General features: G+C 35.9%; 1 protein-coding gene across 1 annotated transcript in view; it reads left to right on the top strand.

The window, feature by feature from the left end:
* Window positions 1-22,654, top strand: part of LOC102808309 (atrial natriuretic peptide receptor 1-like) — a 28,138-nt gene extending 5,484 nt beyond the window's left edge. The window contains exons 2-23 of the mRNA XM_085491940.1: window positions 1,458-1,567; window positions 3,484-3,635; window positions 9,935-10,127; window positions 10,352-10,551; window positions 10,688-10,795; window positions 11,664-11,799; window positions 12,327-12,451; window positions 12,624-12,732; window positions 13,082-13,163; window positions 14,930-15,008; window positions 15,335-15,505; window positions 15,721-15,825; window positions 15,937-16,008; window positions 16,803-16,998; window positions 17,785-17,940; window positions 18,316-18,490; window positions 18,843-18,983; window positions 19,166-19,289; window positions 20,125-20,193; window positions 20,899-21,172; window positions 21,742-21,833; window positions 22,577-22,654. Coding sequence (XP_085348066.1) covers window positions 1,458-1,567; window positions 3,484-3,635; window positions 9,935-10,127; window positions 10,352-10,551; window positions 10,688-10,795; window positions 11,664-11,799; window positions 12,327-12,451; window positions 12,624-12,732; window positions 13,082-13,163; window positions 14,930-15,008; window positions 15,335-15,505; window positions 15,721-15,825; window positions 15,937-16,008; window positions 16,803-16,998; window positions 17,785-17,940; window positions 18,316-18,490; window positions 18,843-18,983; window positions 19,166-19,289; window positions 20,125-20,193; window positions 20,899-21,172; window positions 21,742-21,833; window positions 22,577-22,654 — 2,947 coding nt within the window. The remainder of the gene's footprint in view (window positions 1-1,457; window positions 1,568-3,483; window positions 3,636-9,934; window positions 10,128-10,351; window positions 10,552-10,687; window positions 10,796-11,663; window positions 11,800-12,326; window positions 12,452-12,623; window positions 12,733-13,081; window positions 13,164-14,929; window positions 15,009-15,334; window positions 15,506-15,720; window positions 15,826-15,936; window positions 16,009-16,802; window positions 16,999-17,784; window positions 17,941-18,315; window positions 18,491-18,842; window positions 18,984-19,165; window positions 19,290-20,124; window positions 20,194-20,898; window positions 21,173-21,741; window positions 21,834-22,576) is intronic.
* The last annotated feature ends 803 nt before the right edge of the window (window positions 22,655-23,457 follow it).

The raw sequence follows: 23,457 nt of genomic DNA, 5'->3' as shown, positions 1-23,457 counted from the left end.
TCGCACCCAAGGCAACTATTTGACTATTTGTTATTTTTTAAAACATTCTATTAACATGTTGGACTTCCGTTACTCATATTATTAACAAAGTAATTAAGACTTGCCGTAAATACGTTTTAATCGCTTCAGGCGTATTGATAATCTCTAAAGTAGACCGCTAAAATGTATAGCATAGAAATGATTTCTTAATCGAAGAGGATTAACTGTTTTAGATATTGTTATGATAGCGACTTCACGGTCGCATATTCGGTTCACACGTCATTGCACTATTGTTTAGAATCAACAACTTGCATGTTTAGCGTGGAGATTATAAACAAATATATTTCAGAAATTTGAAAAATAGATTGTTTACTTATTGTATTTAGCAGTGGCAACTTTGCAAGGCTTTAACCGTGATGCACATCCCCGGTAATCACGTGATCGTGCCAACGACTGCACCGATTGGCTGATCGCATGTTTACTCTGCCACGCCTTAGAGACTTGACTTTTATGATAGAGAGTTTGCAACCTTTTGTAAGTGAAGATAGAGAAAGGGAGTGAAATGGGAAGAGTAAAGCTGGACTATCTGTAATGAACTAATGTGTATTCATTTGGTATCTCTACGTGTAAGTGTTATCAGCCAAGCGAGACGAAGTTCCCAGATCCCCTAACCGGAAGCTCCTGTTCATAACAATATAAAGAACTTGTACCGCGCCGTGTTTGACGTTTACAGCACGTGTAAAAAACGAAAACTGAAAAGAAGTAAAAAAAAAAAATCAGAAACATTATTTGTTCATACGAAATTTGAACGCGCGCCTATGGCGACTCTGTTACTTTACCAATCGTTACTTATACATATATTAAATATATTATGAGGTTATTACGAGGATACCTCAAAGTATGCACGAAGGCAGTACAGCTAGAGTATAGACCGACGCACAGCGGAGGTCTATGCGACGGCGTACTGTCTGAGTGCATACTTTGATGTATTCTCGTTATAACTTTATTATTATAAATCCGTTCCTTCCAAGGATACACCATGGGAATGCTGAAATTCAAAATGTTTAGAACAGAATCAGCGAACCTCTTTGTGTGGAGTGCGGTCAAACTCTGATGGCAGCCATGTTTGTTTTTAATATTAGAGGACGCTTACGCGCGTAATTATTCCATATTTGGAATTCGCATTTCCTAATATAAATTAATAAATTACAGCACGCTGTAACTTATGGCGTTACAGTGACAGATGTACATTTAAGCTGACGATCGAAATTTACTGATTGCTATTCATGTATTATTTACATAGACCTAATACACTGGTTAAATGTAATCAGTTCTACTGTAAACCTTGTAACAACAAGTGTCGTTTAGCTGCTCACCCATAGTCATGGTTCATTCGACCCTCACACACAGTAAAGGAAAGGTATAAATAAACAAATAAATTGACAGCGATAACCTCTTTATTTTTGTCTCTCTTGCAGTGTGGTATGGGTACTTGCAAACTGCAATCCCAGAATTGGAACTGGAATGGCAGTGGATCTGTATTACAAGGAACAAGTAGATTTCTTTGCCGGGGCTCCATGTTCTTTAGGTACATGCTGTTGTTATCATGCAACTATCAGAGCAAGATTTTATGTGGCTGTAACTGTACTGTACAAATGAACAACCAATTCAGTAGTTACAATATTACTAAGGCTGGGGTTGTTAAGAATTATATATGTGTGTGATGCGCAGGTGCAGTAACTAGGAGAGAAGAACCTCGCGAGATTCGTGTGCACACCACAGTCAGCTGGCGCACACGTGATAATAAAATAAACACGATATTTACTATATGGGGGCCGCCATCTTGAATGACGCATTAAACTAAATATAAGACAAGTTGTGAAACGCGTTTTTCAGATTCCTACAAATCTGGACAAAAATACCAATCTTTCACAAAAATACGGTCCGTTGGGGTTATATTAAGCCAACCGATAACAAAATTCGGCCGAAGTCGTCAGTTTTGTGTGGAAAAATCCCTTGCATACGAACACCTAATTACGCGAAGAACCTAGAACACTAAGCCAGCTGACTGTGGTGCACACATGCAGTCCGTGATCCTAACGACAACGACGTCCATGATATAATTCATCGTATACGTTTATTATATAAACAAATTTTGCAAGAAAAAAAATAAATTGTCTACAGCGCCCCAATGATCTAGGGAATTATGGATATGATAATTTCTAAGTTTATATTAACAATTAAATTTGTTTTCATTCCACGATTTCGGCACGAAATATACAGATAATTAAACAGAATAATACATAGAAAACCAATCGTTAGCAACGGCAGCCATAATTTGTCCAAGCCCAAAATATATCCAATGTTGATATTGTTCATACTGATATAGTTCCCATTTGACATTGATAGTAACGAAGAATAAGCGGCTCCATCGATGGGGCGTCAAACCGATCACGCTGTCTTTTGGGATGCCGGACCTTCGGGCATTGTCTAGTTTACAGTATGGTCATGAATACTTAAAATATTTGCCACCACCTGACAACGTTAATGTACAAATTCTATCGCAACAAACAGAACTTATTCCCGAAAAGCGATCTTGCAAGTGAACTCGAGTACCCCGATATTTTATATTAGAATTGGAATTTGTCTCGTACATCATTGAATAGCTGATGTACACAAATTCATTTCTGGTGTAAATTGCCATCGAAATGTTGTCTTGTATTACATACGTAAATGTCAATGGAAAAGCGGGTTCTTCACCATAAATGAATAATTAACACGCCTGATAGACAAATGATTAATACGTAATGCAAAGAAATATGTCTCTATTTTTTCATTTTGATCACGTGGTCTTACGGTATACATACGTGTTTTTTGAACAAGTCAAAGCTTGTGTTGTGGGCATCGCAAGTGACGTGAACGTTAATCGACACAATTGTAAGTGGTCGAGTTCATCTTACCCGTCAATTACAATTAAATTACCGACGAAAAAGTGAGCGAGTTAGTAGTGGAGCAAGTGCGTGCGTGTGTGTGTGAGTATTGTCAAGCGTATTCTAAGATGCGTTTTGATTACTGACGTGACTTTATAGCCTTATAGTGGGTTCAGGTCGTCGTATAATAACAAACTGGTCAAAGGGAATACAATATTGATAGTAACAATTGTGCGCCTGCGTTGAAGCGGAGGAGCCCTCACCTACGCACGCGTCAGGTGTCCGTAGCGTGTCATTGTTTACAAACAAGCGTCTACCCATGAACCTTTGCGTTCTTAGCGTGTGTTGTCATCATCGCCCGGGACTCAATTTCCGCGCTTGCGCAGGTGACGACCCGCCCGCTTTAATAAACATGTGTATATTTATCGTTACTTATTACTGCACCGTTATATGTAAATATATATGTGCAGTATTGGTAAATAACCAATCAAATAACCAACCAGTCAACACGTATTTCCCTGGTCTAGAAACGAAAAGCGTATTTATGTGTTTTCTATTATTTTTGTTTCAACAGTTTGCATACCGAGTGGACATCTGGCATCATATTGGAATCTCCCTTTTGTCGCATGGGTTTCGCGTGACCCTGTCCTGGCTGATAAGTCAGTTTTCACGACATTAGCAAGAATAATGGGGCCACTAAACAAGGTTGCAAATCTTGTGGTGGAGGTAGGATTATCCTTTATTGTTAACTCTCTATTCGCCTTCGCAATTAGTTGTGCCCTCTAGTGCCGAAACGCTTCTGTGACGTAGGTATAAACAATTTCGTTTAGATAGATAAATCTGATTGTGTGCTCAGTTTGGTACGAGCTCTTTAGTGCCCCTCACCCATAACTCTAATCCTAACCCTGCTTCCCCAGTTATTGTGTACCCCTCTTCCATTTCAATTGTATATACCCTTTTTTCGGTCACTTATAATTATTTGGAAAGGCACATTGAATTACATTGGAGGCTGGAGTGTTAGAATTAGGGCTCAGGTTGGGGTGCGGGCGGATTAAGGAACACTTCGTTTTTGTTTAATGTATAAACACGTTATGTGTCATAAAACTTATAGTGAACTAGGCAGGCAGCAGAACAAAGCAGTTTTAAAATAGCGGTCAAAAAAATCAAGAGTCTGCTCATGTAGTCCGCTGCTTGAGATGCCAACTGTGAACACAATCTTATTTACATTGCAGAAGTCAGTAATTTGTGGACTTGATGATATTGCCACAAAATGAATCAATATGACACAATTTATCAGTAAACTAAAAGAATATATAATAAAGCAATTAACCACCAGAATTTTAGATTAGCCACTTCAACAAGCATCTTATCGGCTGAAATGTCTGTTCATAGTATTGAAATGGATGATACTAAGAGAAAACTACTTTATAAGAAAAAGATTAAATTAAAAACTCGATTACCGCGGGCACCTTTTAAGAATTTTGTGAAATTTGATGAATTCTGGCTCGGGGATATCAACAAAAAATCTCGAATTGACAAATTATATTTAGCAAATTAGATATCAAATATTCTCAGATTTCACCCCAAACATACCTATCATCCCAGAGCACTAGTGTACCAAATTCTATTAAAATCTGTTGATTGGTTCTCAAATATCAGAGCAACTGCTGACAGGCGTGTGTGTGCGTGTACCTACGTACTAAGTTTCATTAAAAGTCGACGATTGGTTCTTGACAGGCACACATTTCCATCTTTACATTGGTACATCATGTTACCAGTACTTCTCAATCGTGCTTTGCACACATAGAAACCATAAATACAGAAAGTATGCAAAACAATCTATGTACAATCAATTTCAAAGAAGTCGCTGTCACCAAAGATTCATTGAAACCAGTCAGTTTTGAATCATAACATGACATGATTTTTTCAGATTTGGTATAACAGAAATATTTATCACATTCGCATTCATAAATCTAGTTTTGATTAATGAAAAAAGTTTTAGATTTCTGCATTTTGAAAAAGTATGCCCAATAATGGATTCCGATAAACTACGGGTTGATCATGAACAATCATAACGATACGACACGCAAAGGGGTAAACCGGGAAGTGGAGGTAAGAACTAGAGACATGATGAAAAGTATAAAATGTTTATTAATAAAGTCAGAATCAACAGCTTGTGATACCAGGGCCAAACAAAAAATATGATATGGGGAGAATGCATACCAATAAATACCATTTTTTTTCGACTGTGTTAACAATATTTATACCAGGAGGTTATTCTCATGTTGTCAGTTGTCCTGTAATATATTGGTGAAACTGGAAGTAGAGTGATTATTTATATACACACAGAATTTCACAGAACCGATCAGTAAAAGAATACATCACCAAACTGTGCAACAGCTGGGTACAACCTCCTTCACCAGCATAATGTAAATCATTATTTATCAGCTAAAATGTCACATATAGCTCATTGGAACGTCTTTGCCGAAACAATACATTATTTTACAAGTAATTTTATCTTTGTGTCAGTGTACGCTAGATTTCAATTAAAATCGAACGGCTCAATTTATTCCGCGGCCAGGTAACCATTGTAAGATGTCTGAGCCTTCAACCAGAAACTGCATTCTAAAAATACAAAAGGTTTGTGAAAACAAGACGAGTTTTAATACATTTTCGTGTATTTCGTGTATCGACACTGTCATTCATATATTTCTGTCAAAATATATATCAAAGCTATAGAATTCGCGTAGTAATCAAAACAAGATTTAAATTACACATTTATAAAATATCACATTTTTATGGAGACAAATAATCTGATTTAAAAGAAAGTTATACATGATTGTGTCAATGCAGGATTCCATTCAGATATCAAAGATATTTGCATATCATAACACATTAACGACAATGTAAAACTGCGAGACGTGGGATTGTTACATCTTACGCAAACATTTCTCTTGTGTTCGTTTAATATATATCGCACTTCAAATAAGTCATCCGACTTCCATCACGGTACGAAAGACACCAGTGAATTACAGAGGCGGCGGAACGAAATTATACATATAAGGGGCGGGATCTGAAATCTAGACCCTCTGAAACGCATTTCCGGCATTTTGAGGGGAAAATATTGCTGACACAAAGGGTTTCAGCTTGATTCATGGGGGAACAACATTTTTTTCGGATGGTCGACCGCCCCCTCTGCCCCCCCCCCCCCGGTGCCGCTGCCACTGAATTATATATTGTATAGTGTACTCATTCACAATGAATCGAGTAGTACATTCGATTATATGAAAACATTTCTATGGATAAGTAGAAACATTCCCAGTGGATTATCATTTCACACGACTTTACTGACCTAAACAAGACCAGTTCATGGAAATGCATCTCCATGATAACCATCATGGGGTTAGGTCAAGTAACTTATTATTATAAATATGACTATTAGTTTTTCAGTATCTGTAAATAAATCTTCAGACAAATTTATTTCGTGCAAGCAAATACACATGCTCAAAACATGATAATGACTTTGTCGCACAAAGAGGAAATACGGATGTGTACAGATAACAACACTGACTGTCATTCTGGAAAACAGCATGGTACAATGATTCCCTGTATCGTCAATACAATTTTCTGCAAACACGTTAACCAAGTTCGGAGGTAAATATATTTGTATAAACACATTCGAGAGACACGAAACAAAACGATGGCGTATGTTCAAGATTAGTTGATCTTTGTTCAATATAACCTTATTAAACTAAATAATAGATAGGCAGGATGTTTAATACATGCTCCTACTAAGCTGTGGAAATCGAAGAATCGATGGTTATAAAAAAGAAACGTTGAATCATCATCCGATTACCCACTGCTGTGTGGATGATAATATGCACTCACCGTAGGTTGGGAAAAATGTGATAAACAATTGCGACATGCCTGGCAGGAGATAGTTTTCATCACTCAGACTGGCGTTAGTCTGATTGTTAATAAGATCTGTATGTGGGTTTTTAATTATCATTATTATTATTATTGAGAATAATTAGAACATTGTGTTTCAAAATCAGAAAAAAATATCCCGGCAAATAAAATTTAACCAAATTAAACTAGAAACTTAGGCATGTGTGCAAATAACCTTCACTTCAGAATTTAGTTCAAAATATTTAATAGTAGATACAAATTTGTTTTTGATTGTGTGTATGTATATGGGGTGGGTATCAACAAATAATTTCACAACCAACCACGACCAACGTCATAACACGTGCGCTGTTTGAATATTTCTATATTTTCATTGCGAGATTTCTCTTTATTGAACGAGTTGACGTCCTCACAAATTGAGAAATTCGCGATGCGCACGTGATAAAACTGTTATATGCAACGTGGGATATCACATTTTATTAGCAATTGGATATTCGAAATATAACCCTTTAAAAACAAAATAAATTACATCTAATCGTAAACGCATGAATCAAGTTTGTCCATCACTGTAAGCTCCATGTGACTGCTGAGACTGCTCTACGCTAAACTATTAGATATCGCATAATGTGTTGAAAATTCTAAAGCTCCACGAATTAATAAATACTGAGTGTAGGTAGAAACAAACACGTTAAAATAAATTACATCTAATCGTCAACGATATGGTATGAATCAGCGTTTGTCCATCACTGTAAGCTTCATGTGACTGCTGAGACTGCTCTACGCTAAACTATTAGATATCGCATAATGTGTTGAAAATTCTAAAGCTCCACGAATTATTAAATATTGAGTTTAGGTAGAAACAAAAACGTTAAAATAAATTACATCTATTCGTAAACGCATGAATCAGCGTTTGGCCGACACTGTAAGCTTCATGTGACTAATAAGACCACTCTACGCTAAATTATTAGATATCGCATAATGTGTTGAAAATTCTAAAGCTCAACGAATTATTAAATACTGAGTATAGGTGGACACAAAAACGTTACATCATATTAACTACAAGCAACTAATGCACAAATTTCAAAATACGCTTGGGTTGGGTCGAAGTAGGAAAAATAAATACGACCAGCAATGGAAACAATGTATTCGCCATTAGATATTTGAAAAACAGTCCGATATATAATATTTACAATATACACGGTTTCTGAACTCTTTCTGAACGGTTTGGCAACATTCTCACGATAAAATCGTAATTAATATAAATATAAATTTTATTCAGTACAATGGCCTAAGAGAATCCTTTAAATAATTGTTGAATCTACTAGTTGCAACTGGTTAAGTAGATTTTATCTATGTTTAGAAACGTAGAATAATTTCGAAATTTGAAGTACAGATAAGTTGTCATTAAACGAAGAAAGTTTTCATAAGTCTGATTTGACTGATAACAAATAGATGTTTTTTCATAACGTGGACATACAAGACAAAACGGTATTCATTTTCAACCAACCCTAAATTACATAATTTACAGATTCTGTAAATAAAATCACAATAAAGCCGTTGATTATATCCGGAATACGACCTGAGTGTCCTGGCTGGTGGTGAAGTGCTAACAATAACATGTGTATTTTGATTCTGAAGCTCAGCTATTTACTTGAAATTGCACGTTGTGATAACATGTACATTCAAGAAATTGTATTTACGCAATCCGGTCATTTTTTTTGTTTTATTATAATATACATAATACGGCTTGTACACTCCAACAATTCGAATACAAAAAAAAAATGTTTATGAAGAAAATGCAACAACAAAATAAGCAAATCGTCATAGATATCATAGGAAATCTTTTGTGATGTGCATGCATTCATGGCATAACGGCTGGAATCCCATGAGGCATATCTATTCAAATCAAAAGATAACAGATACCAACAGACACCAACTGATACGACGTCACATTGCAGTTGGCCCCTATTATATGCTTTTCATTGTATGCCCGTCAATCCCCGGTTGTCTATTAACGCTCTATACTATATTCAAATCTGTATTTATATACTCAACGGCAAACATCCTTGAGTATGTAACATGAAAAGGAATTGACGGAGTTGAATGCGGGCAAACATACGTATTATTAGTATACATCTGTCACCGTAACGCCGTAAGTTACAGCGTGCCGTAATTTTACGGTATTGCAATGGGTATTTTCATCCTACCATATTAGGAAACGCGAATTTCAAATATGGAACGATTACTCGCGTATTCGTCTTCTAATAATAAAAAACAAACATTGCTGTCCCCAGCTGGGTTTGACCGTATCCCACACAAAAAAGTTCGCTATTTCTGCTTTAAACGTGTTGTGATTTCGGCATTCCCATGATGTATTCCCTGGAGGAAAAGTCGTATAATATTATACACACTTTCAATAAAACAGTATTACCCAGATAGTATTAAGTCGTTAGTTATTCGCTTTGGTGAATCATTGAATGAAACCTAAACCATTTGCAATTCAGTAAACGTATCAGAATGCATTTTACAGAATTATCTTATGAATTGTATATCAGCGTTGTAACGTGTATAAGCATTGGAGATTTGTATATATGGATAAAGTTAATATTGTAATAATCATACCCCGGTCGTTATTTGTTCAATGTCAAAGCTGACAAGTACGCGTCCTAATAATAGTAATTGCAAACTACCTCAATGAGAAAAATGTACCACTAATTATAACATGTGAACATGGCTTACTGTTAATACATTCAATGTTGGGCTGTTCGCATGATGCATGGATATTCCGTTTCCAATACAATAAATTAGACATGTGCATCTTTCACTTTAACAATTCAGAAGTCCTTTCCCAATTGAAACACGTTAAAACAAAAATCACTCATTTTTTATAGGACAGTAATTTTCTCCTTGTTGCAGCCTTTCATCGAAGTGTAAATTTTCTTTTTCTAAATTTTCTTTTTGCCACTGAAAAGCTCGACAAAGCACATTGTGAAAATAAGTACTCTATTAAAACACTTATTGACTTACTAATGTTTAAATGTTTTTAGAAATTAGTTTGTAATCCCCTACCCTATAACATTTATTAAACTGTTATAATTATATTTCTTTATTTTTTAAAGATTTTTTGTCAATATAGTTGGGAACGTGCTGTACTTGTAACGTCAATCGCGCTAGATGTGTGCGAGTATTCTGCAAATGCTTTGCAAAAAGCCTTTCAACAGAATAATATTACCGTTGGTGACCATATACAATTAGATGGGGACATATATCAATATGACAATGCAGCTCACAACATTCGGGAAAGAGGGAGAAGTAAGTTATTTTTAAATGATTGAATTGATATCGTTTTTTCTTTACTATCACTTTAAAATACTCATTTAACAATATTGCTTATAGTAATACAATAATTTCATTCTTCAAATGGCGGAGAATCTAATTATTAAAGTGACTAGACACACATTGTATAGATGTGCGATATCTTTTTGTTATTGTATGTTTTTTTTGTAGTTCATTACTTTCGTTTAATTTCATTTCAGTTGTAATCCTGTGCAATAAAGATCTGGAGGATGAACGCGAATTTATGTTATATGCATTCGATCACGGAATGACGGAAGGTGACTATGTGTTTATCAGTCTGAATCCTCTGTTCACATATGAAGAAATATCGAGCACACCATGGAAAGGCGACGGCGATAGAGATGATGACCTGCGTTCAGCATATGAAACAGTGTTATACGTAAGGCAATAGAATTATATAGTTTGAAAAATAAATATTGAAGGCAGATAATGATATGTTACGTATTTGCTGCAAACCCACCAATACAGGATTGTTTTACATTTTATTTCTTGACTTTTACTTAATTTACTTGTAGGTTAAATTGAAGACTGTCAGTAGTGATGAGATTGACGACTTTCTAAATATGATCCCAATTAAAATGGCACAACCACCATTTAACTATTCCACTCCAGTCGGCACAAAGGTAAGAATGTTTTCCGGTAATGTTGGACTAGATACCAGCCTAATCGTAACCGTTACCTAAGCGTTATTAAATATGCCATATTGCAACACGTGACAAGTGAAATCATACAATTATATTTTAGTATTAATTGATCGACACATCTATCACGGGGAATGCTTCACGGAAAGTACAGAATGCGGCTGGGATACGCGTAAAACTTTGAATCAAACCTCTTATGCATAACGCCGAGCTTTGTTTATGGGAAAAATAATACATATTGCTCAATGTATTTGTGGAAAGAACTATTGTGAGCCAAATCAGCATAAATATAAGTGTAAACTACGTGACCATGTAATCATTATATAAACAATATATTATTATGTAAACACTATGTAAATTACGGTTTTTTGCACAAATGTATATTCAACCTTGAGAAATGTTAATTCCGAAAATTACCAAGGGTGTCACTTAAGAGTTGTCCATTTTACGATAAAGCTTTGAATTTAAAGAAATGTAAAATCTCCCTTTTCGAAAATAGTGCGCTAAAGGAGTTTTATTTCTCATGTTTGTTGGTACAATTCGGAAAACGGCATGAATTACAAATTATGTACCACTATTAGCAAAAAAAAAGTCCACAACCACTTTGGCGGAAAATAACATCTCACAGTAACCCACATCGTGAGGATAATAACTTTCGAATCGACTTTAACAATTACCAATCAACAATTACAAGTACCAACAAATACAATCTGAAACTAACAGTAAATACAAATTAAATTTTGGGGTTTTGGATTACAAAAGAAAACATTTTGACCAATATGGATGTTGGTTTTGCTCAAAAGCGAACGTTTCCGTGTCTTCAGGTTTTAATTAATGCATTCTGTTTCAGGGAAATCTTTTCTCACCTTATTTACACGATGCTACTTTACTGTATGCTATTGCTTTGAACAAGAGTTTAGAACAAGGAAATGATCCACGAGATGGCGAAGCATGGTTTGAAAATGTCAAAGGACTAAAATTCGAAGGTAAACCTGTTTACTACTTATGGGTTGTTCGAAAATAATAATGGCGTTCTCTTCATTATATCTTATAATACTATGCAAACAATTATGAATAAACATAGAGTATGCATACATTTCGGGAAAATAGACATATAACATTGAAAGACACATAATATGTATATTCTGTTTCAGGGAAATATGACAAAAGCTTTTTTCTATTTAAACATATATGTTTGGAATTTAGATGCCAAATTCCACATATTATTCGAACGATAACACAATATGCATGTCTGCATGCACACATGCCAAAACTGTATCATACGTCTAAATTGAGTGGTGATCGTTAATAGAAAATAAAATAAGATATATACCACTTTCTCCTGCATGGTTAATATTCCAAAAAACAATGTCTATCCATCGGTTCTTTATTTATTTTGGAACTTACTAGTAATCTAAACAATAAACTATTTGAATGTTTGCCTTGAATGAAACATGATTACAATAATAACATTTGTATATCAATTACCGGGATTGACGTCGTTATTATACAGGAATGTCTGGTACAGTAATAATGGATGAAAACGGAGACCGGGAGCCTGATTATTTGCTGTTGGACCTCAGACCATCTGGGCATTTAGCTGCCTTTGCTGAGGTTCGAGTTGATGAAAACGCCAAGGTGAGCAATGACCAAAGACATTTCCAAAAAAACGCGTTAACATGATATTCTGTTTACAGGGTTTGGTATCACAAACCATATATATATACACGAAGGAAATTCATAAACATCTTTTTGCTCCCCCTTGCATCTTAAATTGGAAAAGTAATATGTTACACATACTGCTTTACAGATATTTGATTCTTTTCTGCAACCAATCTGGTCAAAATATGGAACACTTGACCCTCCATCTGATAAACCATCATGTGGATTCCTAGATGAGCTGTGTGATACTACCAGTAGTGAGTATTGTCCAATATCATAATGATATTTATACTTTAATATGCGATTTTTGTGGCATGGAATGTGATGAATCTTCCGTGATGGGGAGACAAAGAACTATTTTATTGTGAGATTTATATTGATTTTTTTTTTGAATTCATGATGAAAAACAAACCACAGCTTTAACCGTATACCAGTAAGTACGCATATCTTTAAATAGAGAGCTTTAGACATCACAAATACGACTCATTACTTAAATACGACTCATTACATTGTCCACCAGTCACTAAAATACATATCGCCAATTTCGTTCTATATTGAAACATACAAATGTACACAATATCTGAGCTTTTGGTATATTTTTTGCAGACTATTCAGGACTGATTATTGGTGTTTGTGTGGCGATTGCTTTTTGTGTAATTATAATAGTTTGTGCTGTTTATATTTACAGGTGAGTTCACATGTGTACAATGCTATGTACGGTATCATACTTCCACCATATGATCAAATTCTGAATGTATTTTAATACAGATAACAATGTCGCCATTCATCGTTTTCTCAATGAAAACCCCGAACTGTTTGAAGTCATCATTTACATTTCATCTATTTCATAAGTAAGATTTACCTTAATTTAAAAAATGACGTCTTATATAATCCCGGAACACCATGTTATAATACAAAATAATAAACAAAGTAGCTATACACTTCTAATCCCTTATATTTAGCAGAACACTGCGACTATTATGATCCGTCAGCTGTACTTCACTTTTTTTTGTTCCACCGTTATCTCAAGAAACACTAATCAAATTTCAATGAAACTTGGTACATAGATGCTCTGAACAAATGCGCATATTTGATTAGGTTTTGGTACAAATTTATGCATATTAATTACCTAATTTGCATGATAATTAGCTATTTTTTAGCAGTTTCGTGATTGTTCCACTGATATCTAAAGAACCAATCATTTGGATTTTGATGAAACTTGGTACATAGATGCTCTGAACTAATGCGCAGATTTGATTAGTTTTAGGTAAAAATTTGTGCATAATAATTAGCTAATTTGCATAATGATAAGTCAATTTTCAGCTTTTCTACTGATATCTCAAGTACTAATCATCATATTTCAATGAAATTTGATACATAGATGTCATAGGACACTGCACAGACCTGATAGTTTTTAGGGTAATATAATTACCTAATTTGCATAATTAATTATTGTTCAGCTTCTCAAGTAGTAATCATCACATTCCAATGAAACTTTGAACATAGATACTCTAGGACTATGCAGAGATTCATTGTTTTGGAGTAAATATTTGTGCATATTAATCACCTAATTTGCATAATTAGTTAATTTTCAGCTTTTTCGCTGATATCTCAACTACTAATCATCACATTTCAATGAAACTGTACATAGATACTCTAGGACTAAGCAGAGATCGATTGTTTTGGATTACATATTTGTGCATATTAATCACCTAATTTGCATAATTAGTTGATTTTCAGTTCTTCCACTGATATATTAAGTAGGAATCATCACATGTCAATAAAACATGGGACATAGATCCTGTAGGACTATGCAGAGATCTGATTCAGTTTTGGGGTAAATAATTATCTAATTATCTAATAACTAACCAATTTTTCAACTTTACTGATATCTCAAATCACATCTCAATAACATTTGGTACATAAATGCTCAAAGACAATAGACAGACCTGATTAATTTGGGGTTAAAATCTGTACAAATTAATTACCTAAATTGCATAATTAAATCAATTTAAAGCTTTCACGCTGATATCTACAGTACTGATTATTCAATTTCAATGAAACATTGATGCTCTAGGTCAATGTGCAAACCTGATTAGTTTTGCGTTAAAATCTATTATTTCCATAATTAGCATAATAATTTATAATTTGTTGGTTCTAATCACATTTCAATGAAACTTGGTACATGGATGGTCTGTTACATTGTCTCTTGTCTCCAATACTCTCAGCACATTAGAGTGCATTCCAAGCTTTCTTTGATTTAGTAATATTATTTCACACTTGAATTCAGTCAGGCAGTGATGATAATTTCTATGTTGAGATAACAACCCAGAGAAACTGAAACTATGGTTTATTTTGAATCCCAGTAGGTATAAACGTTTTCCTCATTATTCCAATTGGACTATGACAGTAATAAATCCTTCCTCACTTTTACCACTTCATTTATCTCCACAGTCGCCATTCACGGGAAAAGATGGGGAATTCGCTATGGAAGATACAGTATTCAGACCTTAAGTTTGTGAAAACCGAGAAGGTGAGAGTCCGTAATATAAAATGATTTGATGAGACCTCCAATCTCAAGTCGCAACCTGTATTAAAATAATTCTTATAGTTACTGTAAATATAAGAAACAAACTCCATCAATAACACGCAAGTCGCGTAGCGATGTAATTGTACATGTAGCGATGTATGCGCGGCTTTGAATTTTCAAAGTGATTATGAAATAATCTCGCCAAGCGGGTACAAGTCGACCTCGTTTGGCGTGCAAGGTACAGATCGGGTACAACACTGTAAAGTTGTATGCTTGATAAATAATGCAATGAAAATATACATTTTCTTCCTGTTTACATGCAATTGCAGACGGCTTCATTTCACGAATCTTACTACGACAGGATGTCACTAATGACGTCATCAGAAGTTGTGGACATCTCCATGGAGCTAGCATGGTGCCAGTCGTTACTCTGTGTCGTAAGACGTATTTCAGGAGGTCATTTGTCTCTCACAAAGAATGAAATAGAAGAATTTAAGACCGTTAGTATACAATTCAGTAATATGACAGCGAATATAATCATCATGTTACTGGTATCGTTGAGTTTGTTTTTGTTCAAAAACGTTATGTCGTGCAGATACGTCTCCGAACTTTACCTTATCCAAAACGCTACATTGTCACTGTATATTTACCGATGTATCATTGCAACATGTGACTACCCAAGTCTAACATTTCGCTTGTCATGGTCTAATTGCAGATGCGTAATCTACACCACGATAATGTGAATAAGTTCATTGGTATTTGCTTGGAACCTGGTCATAATCTGCTTCTGTCAGTTTACTGTGCTAAAGGCATGCTTATGGTAAGAACACTCGTTATTTTTTCAATTGATGCATTTCCAGGTATTCAGTTATATTTCATATTGACAATTTCTTGAAAATGTATTCTTATAAAGTATTGTTTTACGTTGAAGGACATTCTAGAAAATGATGATATCCGCTTAGATTGGATGTTCCGCAGTTCCTTTATGTTTGACATAGTTGAGGTAAACACATTTTTTTAAAACTATAACTGTAACTCGAGATCTCGATCTCAATGATTGTTACGCGATCACAGCACATCATCTGTGTTTTACGAAGTAACACTATGGATTGCGACAAAATATAAATTGTGTCTGATATGGGCTCATGTTATTACCCTTTGCCACAGAAACATGTTATACGTTTCACACAAGCAAGAGTCCGAATAATATTTTAAAATGTTATTTTAAATAAGCATTATAGCCACAAACCACGATCGCGAAATTGGCCGTCAGGTAGTCCCTCAGACAAACGTTGGTACGGCATAAACACTACCGTATTCGCCTATATCTGATGTATAGGTTACCATAGTAGCATGCTTAGCAACGCTTAGAAAATGTTTGAATTACTGATCAGTGTTTAGCCCATTTTCCCCTGTTGCTACTGTGAGGCTTTATACTCGGCCATGTATTGTTACAGTAGTATTATTATGAAAACTCAAACATCTGCAGTACCCTGAAAACAAAATGTCGGGTCCCTACAGCAACTCGCGTGCAAACATTCTGGTATTATCTGGTTTAATGATAAGCATTAAAGCGGGGGAGTCGTCACCCGCGCATGCGTCAGACGGACACATCATGTCATTGTTTACAAACACGCGTTTACCCATGAGCTTTTGTGTATGATGTTATCGTCGCTTAGGACTCAGATCCCGCGCATGCGCAGGTGACGACTCTCCCGCTTCAATATTGGCTTACACACATTGTTTACAAGCCAGATACAATTGATATTTTATTGGTACAATTTTCTTTTTTAACAGGGCATGGAATATATTCACAAGAGCAGTCTCGGCTGTCATGGTAATTTGAAAACTTCAACTTGCGTTGTTGACAAAAAATGGGCGTTAAAAGTGACAGGATTTGGGTGTGGTGCCATACGCCAGAGAGAAGCAGCAAAGAGATGCTTGATTGAACAAAGACTTTCAGTGGCAGAGATAGGTCAAGAAAAATGGACAAGTGTGTATTTACGTGTTTAATGTACTTTTAAAACACGAACATGTGACATTTAAATAATAACACATGTTTTTGAGGGCAATATCACGATGTGTTGCCTGCCCAAAGGGAGGATGGTCATGACCATAATAGAAGGTCGGCAACTGACACATTATTCAATAGCATACATACATACATTGATTTATGAGGATAGAAACTGCTAGATATACACTGCAAATCACTCAATTTTTCGAGTATAAAAGTATTGCTTCTCAAACGCGAGTCCTTTTATAACTCATCATATTAAAATGTCAGAACGCCGTGGAAGTGACTGCTATGACATTTCCCGAACGCACCACACCTTATATCTACATTTACCGGTCACCCGGCTTAGAGCGTTCTCGGCATGGCACTCGTAGAACCCTCTCAGCGTAGAACGCGCCGCAGCGATCCCGGATGCGATGTTTCAGCGGCGGATTCGCCGTATATATTTGCTTAATATAAAGAATACTCTAAACATCGAAACAGAGTTTCTAACTAAATATCCATTCTGGCACGTTCGCTGTTTATTTCGGATGCCTAAAGTTCCCTAAAAACCTTGAAAGCAACCACAGCCGGGACAGCAGCAGTGTAACGAAAGACAAAGTCTTATACACAGTATCGTTGCGCGGTATCTTTAGTCACCTCATCCATGTTATATACCATGTATTATCCCCTTTGCGGGCAATATACCATGTAATATACAATTTTATATATGTAATATATGATAATAATTAGGTTATAACAGTATACTCGGTTTTGTCATTGCAGAACAACTTTGGACTGCTCCTGAGCTGCTACGCGAGTCGAACCCCTCGATAAATGGCACCAAAAAAGGGGATGTCTATAGCTTTGGTGTTATTTTGCAAGAAATCATTCAACGTAAAGGCCCCTTCCCGACGGAGCACGAGGGCATGCCGACAAAAGGTACATGAAATGTTGACGTTTGGTTCATCAAATAGTTGTATGTATGTGATCTAACTAAATTACCCCATATATCACCAATTTGACGTAATCACAATTTTTAACAGCGTAGTTCTGAAATTATTTCAGTAGTTTACAACTTGCTTGGTAAACCTAATTAACCATTTCCCTCATGTTCATGCATGCATGGTATTTTATATGCACGTCGCCAACACGTGTTTCTCTTATACTATGTTTGCAATTCATTCTGTGATTTATATTTATTTCTAAAATACACGATGTTCTACTTTATTTTTTTTGCCATGATTGTGGGTTCGAATACTCTGTTTCATTTTGTAATGTTCATTTGCATGTACAATTTATTCATTCAATTTACAGATATAGTCAATCGTGTTCGCAGCGGAGAAACCCCCCCTTTCAGGCCAGTCGTTCTACCCACTATGTGTGAGCCAAACCTGATGACAATACTCGAAAGCTGTTTTAGCGAGGATCCGGAGTCCAGACTAGACTTTAAACAAATAAAACAAAAGCTAATTGTAATCAATAATGGAAAGTAAGTTATCAACATGTTATTTTTCTTAAAAAATATAGTTCTCTTGGTGTATGTAAACATCTTTCGATCTCAGAAAATGTGCTACTGCAAGATGAAACCCCTTGTTTTGAATATTAATATACTTTATACTGCCTTGTTTTTTAAGAGGCGGTAATGTGTGCATTAAAGCGGGGGATTCGTCACCTGCGCATGCGTTAGATGGCCCTGGCGTTTCAATGTTTACAAACAAGCATCTACCCATGAGCTTTTTGCGTTTTTAGCGTGTATTGCTATCGTTACTTGGGGCTCAATTCCCGCGCGTGCGCAGGTGACGACCCTCCCGCTTTAACTTCATTCCGAAAATATTCCACAGAAAACCAAACGTTCTTGAGAACGCCCTCCAAAAGATGGAACGATATGCCGACAACTTGGAAGAGCTTGTGGAGGAAAGAACTGCACAATTGACATTGGAAAAGAAAAAGACGGACATGCTGTTATGTCGCATGCTACCAACGTGAGTAACCCAACACTTGGCATGTGATTATACTCTGAATTTCAAGTGATATTTTGGAAAATAGCTTTATCTTTTGACGTAAAGGTTCGACACCGAAATATTCTGTATATTTCACAGCCATATTTGATATATCATTTCAAGTTCAATGTTTGACTTACTAAACCAATTTTCTGACTATACAGATTAGTCGCAGAGAAACTGAAGGCCGGTGTGACGGTCGATCCAGAAAGTTACGCAAAGGTCACAGTATTCTTTTCAAATATTTGTGGGTTCAATAATATTGCAGCACAGAGTAAGCCTATGCAGGTGAGATTATCGGTGATATAGACTAGTTAGTTAGACCATTACTGGTCGTAGCCATAATGTAATTACAGTGAATATTAATATATCAATGTCCGCTGGCATTTTAAAGTGTGTTTCCAGCTAAGACAGTCCGATATTATAATGTATTTTTCATTTCCAATATTAGAGCTTGTCTTGACATACTGATAATCGATTTATTCAAGCAATTGAAGAAAAGCAATAACAGTATTTCAAAACGGTTCGAACAATATATATCGACGCTATGAACGGTCGACGATACACATCAACTGTGTTGCCATAATTATGACTAATTGTTCATGAACGTTTCACTCTTCCGTGGGAATATGATTCACAATCAGCCAGATATTTCCTTAAACTGAAATACACCACCTTGAACGAAAGAAGGCAACTCAACATGCCCAATAAAGTATTCACCCTCTGGCAATACAATGTCAAGTGCGTAGTAATAATTACACGACGTGTTCATAACTTTGAATCTAAAAGACCCTGGCTGAATACTAGTATATTGCAGGTCACTTTTTCAAATAGAGTGATTGGCGAATGTTTTCGTCTGCTTTGCGAGAAATGAACATATCCGCGTAATCACGTCAATTGGAAAAAGATTTCCCCGGGGCTATTCCCAAAATAAAAAAATCATGGACCCGATGTGTATGATGTTTTCGCTTCCGATTATTAAACTTTGTGTTTACGCGCATAAGCCTCAAATATACTTATTATATTTATTTATATCATATCCCAGATGTACTACCTTCGATTTTTCTTACGACATATATTCATACACATATTAGTGTAAATGTTTTTGTGTTATTTTTATCAGATTGTCGACCTTTTGAATGACGTATACACATGTTTTGATGAGATCATCGAACGATATGACGTTTATAAGGTTGGTGAATATCAAATAGAATACTTATAGCGTATTTGACCGAATCAAAATTTAAAAAAATTACAATTCAGCAACAAAAATATACACACATTTGGCAAACAGTTAAAATGATAATCCAAAGTGACTAAAAACAAATTACGGGCCTTATCTGACGAATCAATTAAATATAATGTTTCGTCCCTAGCCGATCGGTACCGAATGATTCGAATGCAGATGCATATGGCAATCTAGTTAGGTTGTTATCGTACGTTTTTTGACTTGTGGGCATATTATAACCCGTGTTAAAATCAGGCTTTAATTAATTATTTTAGTATTAGTACGCGGTGTGTGGACTTTTTAGCTGACTGTCAGTCTGATTAAAGAAAGAGCAAAAACATCAGCATTTCAGATATAAACTTTGAATCCAAATAATTTCAAATCGATAATACTTCCTGACATAACCATTTTTATTAAAAAACACAAAATGTATTATTTGTACTCAACGTTACAGAGCAAAATGTTGGATATATACTTAGGAATCGATGGTGAAACTCGTTATACCCGAAAAAACATACGCATTCATCCCTTTTGCGCATCATTTTTTCGGCTTCATACATCTAAAATTGTTGTCACATTATGTAAAACCGACGAAAATGACGATACATTTTTCACTTTTCATAGCGTTCTACCGTAACAATCCTTCTCTATGGTACTATTTCTCATTAGGTTGAAACTATTAACGACGCATACATGGTCGTATCTGGCCTACCTAAACATAACGGGGACAATCATGCGTTTCACATTGCCAACCTCTCATTAGATATGTTGACAGCGACTTCGATGTTCCAGATAGGACATATGCCAGGCAAAAAAGTGACGGTTCGCATAGGCATAAACAGCGGTTCTTGTGCCGCCGGTGTGGTTGGCGTCGCTATGCCCAGATACTGCTTGTTCGGCGATACGATCAACGTGGCAGCGAGAATGGAAAGCTCATGCGAACGTAAGTTATGAATATTAAGATATCGTTTATTATCAATTGTCCGTCTTGAGACATCGGTAATGGATTTGGCTGCGTGGCGGAGAGTTGTTTTTGCAATGCTCTATTGTGCATATAAATTGACGGGTTCTTTTATGACAAGCACATATCGCGTTTATTGTTTTCACTACGTAATGTGTCAGTGTTGTAGTACCCTTGACTTTCTTTCTACCCCATTCCAATTTAACGATGCGTCATTTAAACCGGCCTACTTGTGTCACGTTCTGTTTAAGCATATTTTCATTCCACTCACCCACGGTCACCATGAACGACCTTTGTGATTAATTTTATCTACTGATGTTATGAACCACTCCCATATTACGTAATCACTTATACTCTTTGTGTAGTTAATAATAATTAATTCGCGCCAAGGAGTCTTATTTTATTAATAAATCTGTAAAAACGAGAAACTTTATTACAATTTTAATCACCAAATAATCTGACCTACCTTTGCTACACTTACCCCGACGGTATGGTTACTTTGGGGGTGATGACGTAACGTATTTATTGTTACTCTATGCATATGTTTACAGCTATGAAGATTCACTGCAGCAAGTGGACATATCATTTGTTAAATGCTCGTGACATTTATCAGTTTCAATGTCGTGGAGAAATTGAAATAAAGGTATGTGTTCAATATATGTGTGGGTATTTAATGTATATGTGTTTAATGATTAGATGTAAAATGTGTAGATTCTAATGCGACGGCACGCAATTTTGCATGTTGGCGCGAGATCTGCTCACCAAGCTCGCGTGACTTTACTACTAGTAGGGAATCGGGGCACTCTCACCCTTAGACATTTTGAAATATAGATCCTCTGAAATGCTATTTCCTGCATTTTGAGGGGCAAGTTTTGCTGACACAAAACGGTTTCAGCTTGATTGTGGAGGGGCAACGCCCCCAACATATTTTTCAAGGCCTCCTCTACAGCCCCCACCTGTGCCACCGCCACTGAAATAGTTTTGGCGATTGTTGTGTAGATGCTTAGTATTGAATGTCCAACTCTAATATCAGATTCAGTGTAAAATATATGCATATCATACTGCTTAATGTACATGGGAAATTACCATATAATTATCCTACCCACCGTATGGACCCCGTCTTTCTAATCGTCCGGTCCAGGCCAGCTGAGACACGTTATGCAGCATTATATTGAATGAAGTAGGGTCTCTAGTACAACATGTCTAAAAGAATATCAATCTACCTAAATGAGATCCTTGACAATTTTTAAATTTTCGAGTTTTCTCAAAAATGCATTGTGATTGGTCGTTTGACCAGTGGTCGTGATAAGTAGTAGCAGCTCATTATAATCAGCGCCGTATTAAATTTAAACTGCAAAAATCGCGTCGTTGTTGTTTTTATTTCAGGGCAAAGGTTATATGAAAACATTTTATCTTATTGGAACGAAGAAAGCTAACGGTCAAAGGCAAGTGACTTACATTTAATCAAGCAGGTAGTGTTGCATCTCGATCGGTTGTCAGTTATCACACTTGAGGAAAGGGAAGAAGATTGACGCATTCTCTTTCGTTGCATTCGTGATTTGACTAAAATATTTTATGAGACAGAACCTCGGCCAGTGGATTTAGCCTTCCCATTTCCCATTGAGTATGTGGCACACGCGCCAAGGGAAGGGATCAACCCTGTCTGGTGTTCAACCCAAAGTAGGATTTGACTAGCCTACTGATCACGTGACCGATGCTACAACTACTATGCTACCGGTCAAATGACTGTTCAAATTTATTGGCGGTGTCTTGCTTGTTACCTTCTCTTAATGCGGTCAATATATTTTCTTCTTGTACCAACAGTCGTAGCAGTCCACTTGGATCCGATTCTAATAATCGAAAGCGGAATAGCTGTGACCAAGAAGTCGGTAGCGCCCTCTTCCGGGAACAAAAACACCATGCAACGTTAAAAAAAAACTAGGTCGAAATCGTGCATGGTCAAACACAAAGGAAATAATATGCAGTCCACATAAACACGTGTCATTGTCGATTGATATATATATATATATATATATACAATGAAGATAAAAAACAAGAATCTGTATTTTTCGTCTGTAGTTGTAATCAAATCAACAGTACTCACTGTATATGTGGTACCTATTTTCCAATAAAGACTACTTCTTAAATGTAGATTTATGTAAGGTAACGTGACCACTACGCGTGAAGCAGGGTAACTTTTCTTTTACCTCTCCCCTTCCTGATATCAATTTCAAGTAATCACTGATTTTACTATAACAGGGCGTGTC

Source organism: Saccoglossus kowalevskii, chromosome 17 (genome assembly GCF_978046115.1).
Source record: "Saccoglossus kowalevskii chromosome 17, keSacKowa6.1, whole genome shotgun sequence".
NCBI lineage: Eukaryota > Metazoa > Hemichordata > Enteropneusta > Harrimaniidae > Saccoglossus > Saccoglossus kowalevskii.
The sequence above is the reverse complement of the archived record's forward strand: the minus strand, read 5'-3'. Positions and strand labels throughout refer to the sequence as shown.